This window comes from Hemitrygon akajei, chromosome 10 (assembly GCF_048418815.1).
Source record: "Hemitrygon akajei chromosome 10, sHemAka1.3, whole genome shotgun sequence".
Classification (NCBI taxonomy): Eukaryota; Metazoa; Chordata; class Chondrichthyes; order Myliobatiformes; family Dasyatidae; genus Hemitrygon; species Hemitrygon akajei.
Window position 1 is genome coordinate 70,932,223 of NC_133133.1, and position 17,825 is coordinate 70,950,047.

General features: G+C 38.2%; 1 protein-coding gene across 3 annotated transcripts in view; it reads right to left on the minus strand.

Moving 5' to 3' along the window:
• Window positions 1-17,825, minus strand: part of aifm1 (apoptosis inducing factor mitochondrion associated 1) — a 68,526-nt gene that overhangs the window by 21,774 nt on the left and 28,927 nt on the right. For all 3 annotated transcript variants that reach the window (XM_073058430.1, XM_073058429.1, XM_073058432.1), the window contains 5 exons: window positions 17,222-17,349; window positions 11,623-11,753; window positions 9,683-9,773; window positions 9,360-9,444; window positions 5,604-5,680 (listed from right to left, as the gene is read on the minus strand). In XM_073058430.1, coding sequence (XP_072914531.1) covers window positions 5,604-5,680; window positions 9,360-9,444; window positions 9,683-9,773; window positions 11,623-11,753; window positions 17,222-17,349 — 512 coding nt within the window. The remainder of the gene's footprint in view (window positions 1-5,603; window positions 5,681-9,359; window positions 9,445-9,682; window positions 9,774-11,622; window positions 11,754-17,221; window positions 17,350-17,825) is intronic.

Consider the following 17,825-nt stretch of genomic DNA (forward strand, 5'->3'; position numbering starts at 1 on the left):
TTGGAGCCTTCTCACTTGCGGGTACTGGCTTTTATTTCTCTTATGGCTAGCAGGGCGATCTTGCTTAAATGGAAAGAGGTTGCCCCCCCACACATGCTCAACAGTTATGTGATGTTATGTCATGTTTAAATCTAGAGAAGATTCGTTGTTCGATTTCTGAATCTAATCAAGATTTTCAAACATTATGGGGACCCTTCCTGAATTGTCATTAAAATAGAGATCTGGGCTATTATTATAAAACAATATATGGTAAAGTACTCCTTTTTTTTCTCATTTTTTTAAACCAACCAGCTTTGTCTTGGTAGGGGGTATAGATTTTTTAAATAATATAATTAACCATACTATTGTATTTCATCATTCAATTTATTTTATTTGATTGATCATCATTATGGGATACCGTAACTGTATCAGTGTGATTTATAAACAGTGCATTTTGTGCTGTTTTATTTTGATTTATAATAAGTCTCCTTATGAATTCTGTATTTGTGTATATGAAACTTAATAAAAATATTGGAAAAAGAAAAAGAAACCCACATGATCACGGAGAGAGCATACAAGCTTCAAAATGGAATATTAGTTTAGCTACACAATTGAATTGAATTGTAGTTCTATCTTTAAACTAAGACAAAATCAGGTTAGTTTCCTTCCCTCTTTCTATTGATTCCATCCATTTTGAGGAGATAAAGTATTTTTTAAAATGGTGCATGACAGCAAGATGTTGGCATTAAAGGCAGAAAATATGAAGTGTGAAGTAAAGTGGTGACAAACTTCTATAGATGTGGAGTGCAGAGTATATTGATTGGCTACATCACAGCCTGGTATGGAAACAGCATTGCCTTTGGTCAGAAATTCCTACAAAAAGCAGCAGCTGGCCCAGTACATCACAGGTAAAACCTCCGAACCACGGAGCACATCTACATGAAACACTGTCATAGGAAAGCAGTATCCATCAGAGATCCTCACCAACCAAGTCGTGCTTGCTTCTCGCTGTCATCAGGTAGAGGTTACAAGAATCTCAGGATTCATACCACCAGGTTCAAGAATAGTTACTACAGGTTCGTGAATAAAAGGGGATAACTATACTCACTTGCTCTATCATTGAAATGTCACTACAACCAATGATCTTATTTTAAAAATTCTATCTCATTATCTCATGTTCTTGTTATTCATTGCTATTTATTTATATTTACATTTGCATAGTTTGTTGTCTTCTGCAGTCTGGTTAACCTTTTGTTAATCCTGTATTTACTATTTTATAGATTTGCTGAGTATGTCAACAAGAAAATGAATCTCAGGGTCGTATATAGTGACATACATGTACTTTGATACTAAAATTTACTTTGAACTTTGGTGCAAAAGCAAAGTTAGAGAAAATTTTGAATGGTGACTGGAAGAATATTGATGCTCAAAGACTTTGGTGTCGTTTAATGGTGTAACGAGATTTGAGTACACAACATAAAAACATGCCTGACTGTATCATTTAGGGCTTTAATGAGATCATAGTTAGAGTACTATGTGCTGACTACATTTCCTAAACTGTAAGAAGTGCTCTCGACAGAGAGGACCAAAAAAATTCACTAGATTGGGTCCAAATTAGGAGATATTAAGTGGACCAGATCTATATTTCCGGAAGTTTAGAAGAACTTAAGGAGAGCTCCTTGAAAGCTATAAAATTTAATAGAGCTCAAGAGCCCAAATGCAGAGAGAACATTTGCCCTGATCATGGAGTCAAATGCTAAAGGATCAGAGTCTCAAAAATGGTGCAGGCTATTTAGGTATAACACGAGGAAAAAAATTTTCCTCAAATTCTACCCCAAAAGCCCATGAGCAACAAGTCATTTATTGATTCAAAACAGATTAAGGGAAATCAAGACATAAATGGATAATTGAAGATACTCAGGCCAAAGAAAAATAACAACCTTACTTGATGGTTGAGCACGTACAAAGGACTGAAGAGCCTATTCCTGTTTCTACATCTTCTGCTGTTTATCCTCAACAACTTCAACTGCATCCAAGAGCATCACAACAATGTAGCCACATCACAACTCTTGTAATATTTTCTCTCTTTCTTCAACTTAATACCTGTTAATCTTCCTTTATCTCCTTGGCTGTAACTTGTATGGCCCATCTGATTCCTCTCTCTTAAGACATTATTAATATGTAGTAAAACTAGCTGCATTCCTTAATATGAATTTATTAGAAAACAGATGGTGCCTATACTGCCTTATAGTTCCTAGTAGAGCAATCCTTTAGCCCTATTCTCACTCTTCATTTCCCCTGTACCTAAAACTCATTCTCTTTCACATGTCCATAGCCCATCACTTTGATCCTTTTGTCATTTACAAATGCTATATGAAATTTACTGTAGCATTCAACCTAACATATCATGGCTTTTGTGGGATGTGAGAAGATTCTGCAGTATCCAGGGGAACCATTTGTGGCCACAGGGAGAACATATAAATTTCCCATGGACAGCAACCGATGAGGTCAAGGTTGAACCAGGTTCCTGAAACTAAGGTAGCTGCGTTAATTTCTGCATCGCATACCATGAACTCATTAGCCTCAGATTAATTGCAGTCATGTAGGTCATACAGTCAGATCTTAGAAATGACTATAGGTTAAATGAATTCAGCAGGATTCAATGCCTCGGCACCTTATTTCTCAATTATGATTAGCAGAAGTGAAACAATAAATAACATTGTTCACTCTGTGCACATCAGGTCACATTCTCGTTACATGTCTTGTTTTCCGTCATACTTTTACAATTACTAACTCTATAGAATGAGCTACATGTACAGTGTGGTACATGAGAAATAGTACTGAATGCGTTCTGAAACTCCAAGGCAGTGATTGGTGCACAGATTTAATCACAAAAATCTGCATCTAATCAAACTTACTCATAGCTTAAATCTCACAGTTTAAATCTATGAGTTGTGTGCCTATATGTACCAAAAAGATACAGATTTGAATGCCTCCTGATCTTCCAGTATTAATAATATATATTTATTATATGAATTAATATTTCAATTAACATCTGAGAAGGCTTGGTGGAAATGTGAGTGATAAGGGAATAAAGAAAAACGAAGCCCACCTCCCTGAATGCTAAGAAGAGCCTGCTGGAAGTATGCACAGGGACAGATTATGCACAGCAGCAATACACCTCAAGGGCCCAGCTTTCTTTGTTTCATGCATGGCCAAGCAGGCAGAGATTTCGTGTCATAGCTAGAGTCGGAAATGGGCTCTTTAGTCCACCATGTGCAAGCTGAGCTCACCTATCTACAATAATCCTATTTACCTATATATGGTTATATCCTTCTTTGTTATGCCTATTTAAGTATGTCTAAATGTCTCTTGAACACAGTAATTGTACCTGACTCCATCACCTTCTCCGGCAGCAAATTCCAGATATCAATCATCTTGTGTAAAAGAATCTTTAACATCAAATCCACTTCAAAATTCATTCCTCTCATCTTATTTAATATCCCTATCATGGGATAATACTCCTAACTATCTATCCTCTCCATGCCTCTCATTATTTTATATATAGCTATCACGTCGCCCTCATTTTCCTTTGTTCCAGGGACAACAAATACAATCCATCCAATCTCTCCCCATTACTGAAGCCCTCTGTACTAGGCAAGATGCTGGTGAATCTCTTTTGCACTCTCACTAGTGCAACCAAATTCTTTCTACAGTGTGGCAAACAGAAATGTGCATATGAAAACTCCATGTGAAATCTAACCAGTGTTTTGTGAAGTTGCAATATTCACTCCCGCTTTTATACTCTATACCATCTGTTCATCAATATTCCTTAGCGCATTTACTATATGTCTTACTTTTATTTTACTTCCCAAAATGCATTACCTTGCACTTGGCAGGATTAAATACCATCTGTTGTGTGACTATCAACTGTGAATTATCATCCAGGAAGCTATCTTTCCTTTTGCGATGTAAGAAAACAAGAGCCTATAAGTATCCATCTGTATAAAAGGAGTAAGATTCTGATGGGTAAATAAGGGTTGAAGTGACAATTTATAGTGTCAGTAGTACAAATGCTTCAAAGCTATAATTCCATTGTTAAACAAATACCTTTTTTCTGGATGGCTTCAAAAATTGCACAAATAAACAAATGGTTAAACATTTCCATAGTTTTTTTCCCCTCCCATGACGTAACTCCACTATGTAAAGTTTGTAATAGAAACATGCTAGCTGGAAGGTTTAACCACGAATAACAGGAAAACAAAATAATTCTCAAGCACAGAATATTAATGCGTCTTAATATGCAAAATGGTAACAAACACAGAAACATTAATTTTTCAAGAGTTTATTTTGCTTGTTGCAGCTAATATGTCAGTTTCTGGCTTTTTTTTCTCCTTTGGATTTAGGAATTGCCTTTCTTTACTGATTTTATGTTCACCTATCACCATAATCTATTCACTATAAACATTTCCAACACAGCAAGTTATAATCCAAATTAAAGCAACAACTTAATAAGCAAATGACAGTGCAGGGCTGTGCAGCTTTTGTAATCAACAGTTACATTTGAACACCATACTGCAATGCTAATTAATTTTATTTTCATGCCCTCCTAGTTAACATGATGCTTCCATGGCTGAGGACAGTCCTCTGCTGTTACTCTCCAAATTGGCCATTCATGAACCTAGACTGTATAGCAACAACTTTATCCTGGCCATGCATATCTACATGTCCTGTAACATGCACATGCATGTTAAGGGAAAATCACCAATTATCAGTTGTGCTTGAAGCCAATTAATCCAACTCAAGCAAAAGAGGATGCTAGCCAACTTTTATTACCATCTCCCCCATCATCAAACCTAAAAGGACTGAGATGAAAATAAAATGCTCCTGCATCCTATATACAATTATCTTTGTGTCTGAACCAGAGATTCAGCAGGAATCTGGTCAAACCACAGTTTCAGCGGGATGTTACCTGAAATGGTGCATTTCAGTTAGGAGGAGAGACTAGTTATTTTGTTTTCCTGGGGTGGAGGGGCTGAAGGGGAACTGACAGAGATACTCTAGATCATAAGAGGCTTAGATGGGTTGACGATCAGAAACTTTTCCCTGCAGTAGGTGTCTAAAACTAATGGATATAAGTTTAAGGAAGGGGATAAATGATTTAAGGAGATTGAAGGAAATTTGTCACACAAAGGGCGGCTGGAATCTGAAGAACACTATCCAAGTGTGGATAGTGCAAGTAGATACTCTCATAACAACACACACAAAATGCTGGAGGAACTCAGCAGACCAGGCAGCATCTATGAAAAAGAGTGCAATCGACATTCTGGGCAAAGACCCTTCATCAGGACTGGAAAAAAAAATTCATACTCTAGTAACATTTAGGTATGCAGATCAGTGCTTCAATCAGCAATGCAAGAGAAGCCACAAACCAAATGCTGGTAAATGGGATTTGCAGAGATGTGTACCTCATGATTGGCATGGACATAGTCGGCTAAAAGGCCTGTTTCTGTCGAGAATAATCTTATGTCTTAAATAGATAGATGCTGATAGGAAAGTAACAATAAGATTTTTATAAATGGGATCCTGGTACAATGTAGAATTGAAAAACACTGTACATTTACCTTCCTAAATAAAGTGGTCCTCTTTTGTACTTCTTCTCCGGCTCTTTCAAGTGCTGGAAGGTTACGTGGAATTCCACCTAAGTATGCAAGCAGAAAACCAAATAAGAATAAACACATTACAAAAGGGGTGAATACAAATAAATAAGATAAACTTTCTAAAGTCCGGGAAGTCACTAATAAAACACAAGTGGAAGCAATAAAACTAAATGTTGATATAAGATAGTTTGTTGTGGTTTTTCATCCTTCTCCTGAGTTCCTGATCTCACACCATATTGTCATGACGTAATGAGAGCAGCCTAAAAGTCCAGCTTGGAGTTGAGTTGGGTGAGGGAAGCACCAAGTTACACATTTACAAATAAATCATTAATTACAAGACCAATCACATGAAATACTGAATATTCATAAAAAGGTTTCTGAACACATTATTTTTTTCATAATTAATTACTGTCCAGAATATTTTCATACATATAGGACAAAGGCAATACCTACAAGAGTTGACAGTAATGGCAATACCTACAAGAGTGATGCTGAGCAAGTTATAAAACTAGAAGTAGGAATAGCAGGAAAGGCCACATTAGAACTGATGTTTCTGAGTTGGAAGAGCTGTGTTTGAGGTCAAAGTGCAGAGGCTTCAGCGAGGCTAAATGGCAATTTAGTAAAGTTAGGTTGTTCTTTTTTAAAAAAACAATGTACATCACAAGGATTAGGAACGGCAGTCAGCAGACCATTTGCCTCCTGTGACATGTGGGAAACTGTGAAGCCAAGTGGCCCGGATAACATTGTTGCAGAAAGTGAGTCCAGCAGCATCTCCTTTGGGTAATATTCAAAGCACTGGAGGAACTTGGTAGGTCAGGCAGCATTTATAAAGGGAAGCAAATTCCCTCCATAAAGCTGCCTGTCCTGTTGAGTTACTTTAACACTTGGTGTGTTTCTCCAGATTCCAGTATCTGCAGTCTTACCCAACACCTTTCAGACTGCAGAGCCACAGTTGGGCTTATAGGGGAGCATACAGGAGACACAAGATGTCACAGTTAGGACTTTCAGGGAGACGGTCACAGTGCAGGTTCAGCCAGATAGATGGGTGACTGCAAGAAGGGGCAGGCAAGTGATCCATGTGGCAATTCCCCTAACAACTACTGCCAGGGGTAGATGGCCTATAAAGGAAAACCAGCAACTGCCAGAACAGTAACAGCACGATTCACTCTGCTGTACAGAATGGAGGAAGACAGACTATGACAATAGTAAAAGGGCTTGAAATTCAGGGGAACAGAGGCATTTATTTCTGTGGCATCATACAAGACTCCAGAAAGTTGTGTTGCCCAGAATGACAATGCAGTTCATGGGAAGGTTGACTCATATGTAAAAGACAGAATGGGCCAGTCCACTAGAGGAGGAGATGAGAGGAAGTGTGAGAGGACCAGGGTAGACATAACTGCATTTAGCTTCATGCAAGGAGCTCCATGAAGGTAGATTTCAATAGCACACAACAGGGCCTGACAGAAGTAGATTAAGAACAACTAGTCAAGGGGAAAACAACATCCGATAAGTGAGATACATTTAAAAGCCAGATAGCAAGAATAATAGTAAGAGGAAAATAAGGTAAATTCAGAGAACAAAGGATATCGAAGGCTTGAGCAGGGAAAAGGAGGAAGTATATGTCAGATATAGGAAATTGGTATCTGATGTTTATACAAGAGAAGTTATGGTAAAGGAAGCAAGGGAGGAGATTACTGGGCCTCTTTTTGCATTTTCATTAACCACATGCAAGGAGAGCTTGGTATTGACCAGCCTGCAAACTACAGACCAGTAAACCTTAATCAGTGGAAGGGCAGATGTTGGAGAATAGATAGGCAGAATTGTTTTCCTAGGGCAGCAAATCAAGAATTGGAAGCGGTATAGGGTCAGGGGGCAGACATGTGAAGGGAAGCTTTTCACAGAGAGTGCTGGTTATCTGGGACAAGGTGTCACAGATGCTGGTAGCTGCACATACAATAGGATACAGGCCTAATATAAGCAAATAAAATTAGTATAGACTGGCATGGTGTCAGCCTGCACTAATCCTATTTGCCTAATATTAGGCCTGTATCCAATCATACATGCAGCTGCCACCATTTCTTGAGAAGGTAGGTCAAAAAGATCCATACTATTCTGTGATATTTTTTACAACACAAGAGACCTACTTAGAACATCAGAAGTACTCCAACTTCCAGCAAAACAATCTTACCAGACCTCTAAAAAACACAAAATGCTGGCAGAACTCAGCCGGCCAGACAGCATCTGTGGAATTAAAGTGTGTGGCCACAGGGAGATCCCGCCACTGTTGGAGGACTGAGCGCCGGTGTTCGGCGAAACGGTCTCCCAGTCTGCGGCGGGTCTCCCCAATGTATAAATGGCCACATCGGGAGCACCGGATACAGTATATCACCCCAGTTGACTCGCAGGTGAAATGGTGCCTCACCTGAAAGGACTGTCTGGGGCCTGGGATGGTGGTGAGGGAAGAAGTGTTGGGGCAGGTGTAGCACTTCTTCCGTTTGCAGGGATGAGTGCCCAGAGGGAGGTCGGTGGGGAGGGATGGGGGGATGAATGGACAAGAGAGTCACATAGGGAGCAATCCCTGTGGAAAGCCGAGAGTGGGGGGGAGGGGAAGATGTGATTGGTGGTGGGATCACATAGGAGGTGGCGGAAGTTACGGAGGATTATATGTTGGATCTGTAGGCTGGTAGGGTGATAGGTGAGGACCAGGGGGACTCTATCCCTGGTGGGCTGGCGGGGGGATGGGGTGAGGGCAGAGGTGCGTGAAATACGGGAGACGCGATGGAGGGCAGAGTTGATAGTGGACGAAGGGAAGCCCCTTTCTTTAAAAAAGGAAGACATCTCCTTTGTCCTAGAATGAAAGGCCTCATCCTGAGAGCAGATGCGGTGGAGGAATTGAGAGAAAGGGATAGCATTTTTGCAAGAGACAGGGTGGGAGGAGGAATAGTCTAGGTAGCTGTGGGAGTTAGTGGGTTTGTAGTAGACGTCGGTGGATAGGCTGTCTCCAGAGATAGAAACAGAAAGATCTAGAAAGGGGAGGGAGATGTCGGAAATAGACCAGGAGTCCATGGCCTCCTCTACCGTCAAGATGAGGCCACACGCAGGTCGATGGAGCAATACCTTATCTCCCGCCTAGGTAGCCTCCTTCCTGCCGGCATGAACATCCAACTCACTGACCTCCGTTGATACCCCTGCCCCCCACCCTTACCCCCATCCCTATCTATTATTTTAGTCTGGTTCTCTTTCTCTTTCCCCCCCCTCACTATAATCTCTCCCCCCAGCCCTACCTTTCTTTCTTTTTTATTTCCCATAATTCTCCACCTTCCCCCAACCCATTTCCCTCCAGCCTATCACTTCCCAGCTCTCTACTTTATCCCTCCCCCCACTTCTTATCCCCCCCTCGACCATCGCATGTTACTTCACTCCTGATGAAGGGTTTCGACCCAAAACATCGCTATTACCTCCTCCCATAGATGCTGTCTGGCCCGCAGAGTTCTGCCAGCATTTTGTGTTTTTTATTTATTTCCAGCATCTGCAGATTCACTCGTGTTACCAGACCTCTTATAGATTCACATTTTTATTAGATATGAATAAATATTTTCTGGTAGTGTACATCACTAACCATATTGGGGATATAAAATTTGCGTATGACTAAAATACAGCTCATAACAGATTAAAACTGTACTCAGCTCTAAATGTTATTAATAAAACTCAGATGCTTACCTGTTGCTATTAAACATTTATCATATGTTATTTCCACATCATTGTCTAGTCTTATTTTGTTCCCTCTGACATCCATATGTACAACCTACAAAAAGAAACAAAACCAAATCTTGTAATTAGGTCATGCTTTCTGACAACAGGGCATCTAAATAGCAATATCGGTTCAAATTCATAGGCCAACACAGAAATGCAAGGTAATCAAAATACTTAAAAATTACATTTCTATCATTTCATAAACTGCTCTGCATGCTACCATTTCTAAAAATGTGGCCAAATCAAGCATTAACTAATACAAATTACTAAATCTAGATTTTTATACTTACTTTTTTTCTAGTCAACACTGCCACTCCTCCATTCTCCACAAAAGGCAAGTCTTGAGGACTAACATAGAAAGAAGGGGGCTGGAAGTAAATACTGTTTAAAACAAAAAAAGAAAAGGAGCAAATTACTAAAAAACTTTTAAGAATCACCTGAAACAACCATGCAGTTTTCTTTGTTTCCTCACATGAACATATTTCAATATTTTAACTTACTGCTATTAAACCTCAAAAACTATTCACTTTCGATCATTTTCATAACTTTCTGCAGACTTAAGTAAAGGAGATAATACAAGCTTAAAAAATGATTTTCATTCATCAATGGTTTTGCAGAAACGTAATCCAGTTCATAGAATGATATGCGTAAACTGTGAAGTAAGTACAAATTAAGCCACATATCTATCAAGATATAACACAAAACAAGATATAACACAAAACGGTGTTGCTACTTGTTCAAGTACCTAACTGCAAGGCCAATAACCAAACAAAACACTAAACATGTTGGGATCCTACTCCCTTTATCCAGTGGTTTCTAACCTGGGTTGTGAGACTCAGGTGGCAAGCAGCAAGGGAGAAAAAATACCAAAATTTACAGATTTGAGACTTCAATTTAATCATCCATTTTAATTAAATAAAATTTAATTAGAAAGTACACAAATTCAGTTCAAAAATATATACTTGACCAGCTAGTGGCCCTGTTCTTAAAGGTTGCTTACAATATCAGGCAAACTGCAGGACCAGCCAAATGTTAAATATAGTCTGGCTTGAAATTGCTCTTTTCAGATCACTCCAATATGGTTAAAATGTCAGTTCTTAAAGCTATTTTAACTGGAGGGATGAAATGAGGAAGAGAGACAGATGCTAGGTGCAACTTTATTGCAACAACTCAAAAGATACATGCTGAACATAAAATATATTAACGATTATACATGGCCAATACTTTAAAATAAACTGCTCTTTTTTATTTAAGTGGTATTACATAGAAAATTTTCTTTTTTTAAAAAAAAATATAACCAAAAAAATAAGGATTGGATAGGCTTGGCTTCTTTTCCTTAGAGAAGCATTTGAGCAGAAGGGAGCTGACAGGGGCAAACAAAGTTGTGAGGCATATCTTGGGTAAATAGGAAAGTTGTTTAACCCATAGCAGAGAATTCTAAGACTACAAGGCGTAGGTTTAAGGTGAGTAGCAGATTGCACACTGTTTGAGAATGTGGTGGAGGCAAGGAGTTTCACAACATTTAGGAAGTATCTGGATGAGCCAAGGTATAATACCATATGCTGGAAAATAAGATTAACATTAAGGTCAACACAGGCAAGGTGGGCCGAATGACTGTATGACTAGAACTCATAGTATTTCCACACAAACTACTAGTGTCACATACATTCCAGTTTTGCTAGAGAGATTTAATTTAAGCAGGTTCTCAGTATAGAAAACCTGGATGCTTATTTCCTCTTTCAAATTAAGCACAAACCCCAAAAGTTAGCAAAATGAACATAAATTTGTTTAAAACTGCAATAGCCTCACAATCATCAAATTTTACAGCCAGATGCCCCCTTAAATACAGACACAATTATAATATAGAGAAGGAGACAGTTAATTTGCACACAGCAATGTAGTTATGTGCAGGCGATCTATTTCATATTGATTATTGAATAAGCATTTTCATGGTGTCCTGAATAAAGTCCCTTATATTGTTTTCAGGATAGTGCCAAGAGCTACTTTAAACCCTAAAAGACACACAACTCCTCCCTTAAAACTCATAGGGAAAAACTGTCAGATGTTATTAACTGCAGTGTAGTATATGCCCAAAGCAATTGTCTGAGAAAGGAAAAATCAAAGCATCAAGTAACATCATAAGTCAACTTCCAAGCATTACCATTGAAAACAAATGGTACATTTGTTGAACAATTCTTACATCAAGACTTCAGCAATATTAAAAGCATACCTCCTTTCTTTTCCATTCCACTGCTTAAATTTCAGCGTTTCTGTAACACTGGAGTCATCCGAAAACCAAAGCTCTTTTGAAAGAGGTGGCCGCATGTACGGCAAATCTGGCTCTTCAGTGATGATAAGAACCTAAAACATACACATGTTAAACACCTAAGAATCCAAACTCTGATCCAACAACATAGGGTAATCTAAATACAGAGTATTACAGATGCTGGAAAAGGTTATGGATCTGAAACATTAATGCTATCTCTCGCCATAGATGCTGTTAACATGCTCAGTATTTCAGTTTTTGTTTTTAGTACAGTAATGCTTTCAACTTAGCAAAATAGTCTAAGGTACTCCACAGGAGGATGATCATAGAAAAAACTGGCAATAACCCAACTAAAATGGTATAAGGATAGATGACCACTACTTAGTGAAAGATATGTTTTAATAAACACTTTAGAAAGAAAAGACAGACAGCCAAAGGCTTTAGAAGGGAATGCTGGAGTTTACAGACTTGACCCCAATCAATGATGGAAAACTATATCTGGGAATGAGGAAGAGGGCAATCAAGAATTGCAACTATTTTATCAAGTGCCATCTAGTGCAATTTACTACTATGTTTCAGGGTACACAATCTGACATCCTTTTTCAAACTGGCCTTTATGCGGTTCCAGACCTACCAACATGGTTAAATGAAATTCTGCTGGAATTTTAGAAGATCAACCCCCGCTGCAGTTACTTAATTTACAGTTAAAACTTAAAACTTCCAGTTTGAAGGCGCTAGAGAGAGACAGCAATGACTTACTGGCAGCAAACAAAACTGACTATTCAATTAATCACACTTTTTATGGAAAACAATCATTACCTGTAGCTTCCCTTTCAGAGTTGAGCTTTTGCAATGTGTACTGAAGTTAAAGGTGCAGGATAGTTGTGGCGTGATGTGTACAGGCCGAATTGAGACACGGGGCCAGATTGAAAAGGTCAGGGTGTTGGAGCTGGAGCTGGTGTTCAGCTCACTGTTTGGCAAGATTTACTTGTCTTTGTGCTGAACTGAGGCTGTGGCCTATAATTAACAGCCTCCTGGATCTGCTGCAGTGATACATTGGCGCTGTGCCTGTGAACTCAGTTTTGTGAACTTTCGTTCTGAATGTTATTTGCTTACTTTCTATTGTTTGCATGGTTTGTTCTTTTGTTTTGCACATTGGATGTTTGACAGTCTTTTTTAATGGGTTCTATTGGGTTTCTTTGTTTTGTGGCTGCCTGTAAGATGAATCTTAAGGTTGTATACATACTTTGATCATAAATGTACTTTAAACTTTAACACCAGAGGGCGCAGGCATCAGATTTAAGGGACATCATGTTTTACCCAACACCTTCTCCTCTCTCAATACTGATTATTTTCATTCTCATTCCTTTTTCCCAAATTTTTCATTACTGAGATACATGAAGACTGATGTAAAATACTTGAATTTCTACTATTTTTCAGCCTCATCTTCTAATTTTACTTTCTCAGGTCCTTTCTGAGAAACTTACTGTCTATACAGACCTGAATAAGGGAATCAGGAGGCGGTGATTTAACCTTTCCATCTCCTCTTCTGCTGTCCAGTAAGATCGTGGTTTATCTTTTACCTCTAAGCTACTTTCTTGCACTGACACAATTCCTTTAATATCCAAAAACTGCTCAGTCTCAAATGTGAGTGAATCTTTACAGACTTCCGGGTTACAAAATTCTGAAGATTTAATACAGCCCCTATGTGACCCTGCCAGTTCAGTACTAATAAGTGATGCTTTCTTTCAAATCTACTACTTTTTACTCTGTGAAATACAGTCAGGAAAACGTTATCTCTTTATTACCCAGCTGAGCCACAGAATAATTTATGTTTAAATAAGTTCACCTTCTGAACTTGCAGGCTTTCTGCCCTCAATGGACTACTTTACCCATCTCAAAAATCAATCTGATGAGCCTCTTGCAGTAAGGCCAACCTACCCCTTCTCTCCTAATCGCTTGCTGTATCTGAGCCTCAACTCCAAGAACACTGAAGTTAAAGTCAGAGATACAGCATAGATACAAGCCTCATGGTCCATCGAGTCCACCTATTCCCACAAATTCCATATCAGAATCAGAATCAGGTTTATTATCACCGGCATGTGACGTGAAATTGTTAACTTAGCAGCAGCAGTTCAATGCAATACATAATCTAGCTGAGAAAAAAATAATACAATGAAAAGAATAATAAACAAATAAACCAATTACGTATATTGAATAGATTTTAAAAAGTGCAAAAACAGAAATACTGTATATTAAAAAATGTAAGGTAGTGTCCAAAAATTCAATGTCCATTTAGGAATCGGATGGCAGAGGGGAAGAAGCTGTTCCTGAATCACTGAGTGTGTGCCTTCAGGCTTCTGTACCTCCTAGCTGACGGTAACAGTGAGAAAAGGGTGCTGGAGGTCCTTAATACTGGACACTACTCCCTAAAGATGTCCTGGGCAATCTATAGGCTAGTATCCACTAGATTTACAAACTTCTGCAGCTTCTTTCGGTCCTGTGCAGTAGCCTCCCCCCCCCCCCCCCCCACATACCAGACAGTGATTGAGTGTATTTGTTGACATGCCAAATCTCTTCAAACTCTTAATAAAATATAGCTGCTGTCTTGCTTTCCTCATAACTACATCGATATGTTGAGACCAGGTTAGATCCTCAGAGAATCCTATTCTCTCTACATTCTATCAACTCACCAGATTCACCTACATAGTGGTTAATTAATCTAATGATCTGCACATCTCATAAACTCCACAATATCATTTAAAGCATGCTATTTTCTTATATTGTCTCTCAAAGCAGACGATCTCACATGCCCACTTCAAACTCCATTTACCATGCGCATGCCCATTCAGTTAAGCTGTTTATAGCCAAGAAGTCTGTCTGCATTCCCCTCACAACTCACTGATATCTTTGTCTGCAAATTGGATATGTTACACCAACCAAATCACTTCATCAATATCATTGTTAGAGTTTGTAAACAGCTGAGGTGCCAGCACTAACCCCCATGATACCCCATTTGTCAAAGTAACCCAACATAAAAATGCTTTATTTTTATGGTTTCCTCCAGTTAAACAATTTTCAGTTCACACAATTAACACAAGCTCTAATTACTTGTGTTCTACTTTTATCCAATAAACTTGTGTGTGGCAACTTAAACTCCTTGTACTTATATTCACTGAACCCTTCTAATCTATTCTGCTTGCTGCAGCCTCAAAAGAATTCAGAATCAGAATTATTATCACCGACATGTGTCGTGAAAGTTGTTACCTTAGCAGCGGCAATTCAATGTAATACATAATATAGAAGAAAATAACAATAATAATAATAAGTAAACCAATTTACAGTACACATATATTGAATAGATTAAAATCATGTAAAAAACAGAAATAATTGTATATTAAAAAAGTGAGGTAGTGTTCACAGTTTCAATATCCATTTAGGAAACGGATGGCAGAAGGGAAAAAGCTGTTCCTGAATCGCTGAGTGTGTGATTTGTTTCTCTTTATTTCCCCCTTTTAGTAGGGTTATATTTATTGTCTTCCAATCTACAGAATTTTGGAACACAACAACCTACACATATATAAACGTTATATATCCCACTCACACGGACCCTTGATTAACGAGTGTTTGAACATGACAGATAGTAATACAGATCATTTCAACTTTGCATCCATTTAGTTGACACCATGCTGCTCATAGCATTTAGGACTCAAAACAGTTCTAGAAAACAGTTCCTATGCATCAAATTACAGTCGCACATCACTACCACATTTTTCACTCCTCAGCTTTAACAGCCCCAGATGCCATGGTCATTTTACTCATCCTCCCTGTGGTCATTGCCACTACCCACTAAGCCCTCAAAATTCATAGACTTGTCAGACAAGTGCAGGAGTCAACATGCTTCTATTGCTGTCTTCTGGATTCCCTACCTGCTTCATTCTAATTGCACCCTCTTCAATTACTAAATCTACAGATTGCAAAAGTTCAAACTATTTCCCCAGAACAAAATGCTCAGATAACACTCTCTTTTCCTGATGTAATGAAGAAATCTCAAACACTGGCTTGATTCCTCAATTGTCATAATTCCAACAATCTCCAGCAGCTCCCATGTGCTCCAGCCACAACATCCCCCCCCCCCATGTGTTTTAATCTAAATGCCAATTAAATTTTATGACTGCCTGTTTATAATTAACAATCTGGTTTTAAATTATCAATTTGAATTACACACTTGTTCTGAGTTATAGTTCTGAGAAACTGAAATTGAGGAAATGAAGAACTACACCATTCACTAGCCAATTCTTTCCACTCTTCATATCGTGTCATATTCAAACCTTTCCACTGGTTCTGAAATTCGTTACTACCACTTATTAACTCCACTGATTTTTGCTACAGAAAGCAGATTGCCTTTTCCCTTCACTTAATTCCTTCACACATTGAATTCTCAAATTCTGCATCCTAGAATTGGATTCTATTTTACCAATCACTACCAAAAGCCTATTTTTACCCTCGACATTTTCAAGAAAAATTCCATAGACCTGAATTTCTCATGAATCAATAATTACTAAGTAACTAATTTAATGATAATGTCATTGGCAGACAAACCTATACACTACTGAATATATGATAAAACTACACAGTCAAAGCACAAGGTACAAAGCTCATCACACCTTCACCAAAACTGCAAATTTCATACACTTCAGCAGTACTCCACTGAAGTGGAATTTGAACCCATCATGCTCTTTGATATCACAACCACATCTCAACTTCAACAGACACACCTTTCCTTTCCTAAGAGGAGACTGGCCTATCCATACAACAAATATGCATATTACAAATGGGAAGCAATTATTATTTATCAGTCATACTTCTAAATCCTAGAAACCCCACCAATTCTATTTTAACAGCTCTTTGGATTTTAGAGCTCCCATTATTCCCCCCCTGTGCTAGATACTCCCAATTAGGGAAACACCATCCCAGCATTCATCCTGTCATTCCCATCAGAATCTTATATGTTTCAATAAAATCATTTCTCATTCAATATTCCACTGACAATAGGTTTAATCTTCATTGATTCAAGCCTTCATTCCACGAATTAATCTTGTGGATCTTCTCTGCACTGCCTCCAGTGTAAGCACGTCATCCCTTAAACATGGAGATTAAACCTGTAAAATGTATTCCAGTTATGAACACTAGATGTCATCAGGTAGACTGACAACTTTTTTTTTGCCTGGACTACTATGTATAAATGCATTTATTTTTCTTTAAAATCTTTTTTGCATTCTAGTACAGGCAGAGTTCCAATGGTACCAGACATATTTTAACACTCGTCTCTCTGCCTTTCTTTTTTTTCAGTTTAAATTGGGATTATTTCTCCTTCCCTAATCTAGGGTTGTTTAAAAAAATATATATTTTTGTATGATGGTACAATATGTCATATTTTTCTATTTTGTCATTTTACTTAGAAGAGTTTTAAGACACTTTAGTCAATTGAACAGAGAAAGCAAAGACATAACACAAATGTATACTTAAATACAAATCCATATAATGTGAGATTATTGCCCACCCTTGCTCCAGGATCTCGTGCACGGATAGATCTCGCTGCTGCAAATGATGCAGTGCCTCCACCAATCAGAAGATACGGAGCATGCGATGGGATGCTTGGTCTAACACTGACTGGCTCGACTGCTGATGCTGTCAGGAGAAAAAAAAATTAACAAATTGTACATAGCCTTGAGCAATGAAACAAAGGACTTTTAATCCTGTAATCATTGAACATGTACGGCAAGCTATGTCACTTCTTGATTAATCCTATTGTTGTAAATCCTTGGTTATAATGCAATAGGTTATATTTTGTTTGTGATGGACTGCAGAAACAGCACAGTCTGACATAAAAAATTAAACAAGTGCCATAAACAACTCTAGAAAAAAACATACTGGATGAAATTTAGACCTAAAACTACAAAGTCTAATTTTATGCTACTTTTGAACAGGTAAATAATTTGCTCCTATATATTTTAGAGTAATTCAAACAACCATATCAGCTGCACCACAGGCAAAATGTCATATTTTGACAAATCATGCATCTTAAAAATGCTACCCAAATCATATGATATACTTCATTCCACAGAATAAATACAATCAAAAGGCAGATGAATACATTTTCTAAA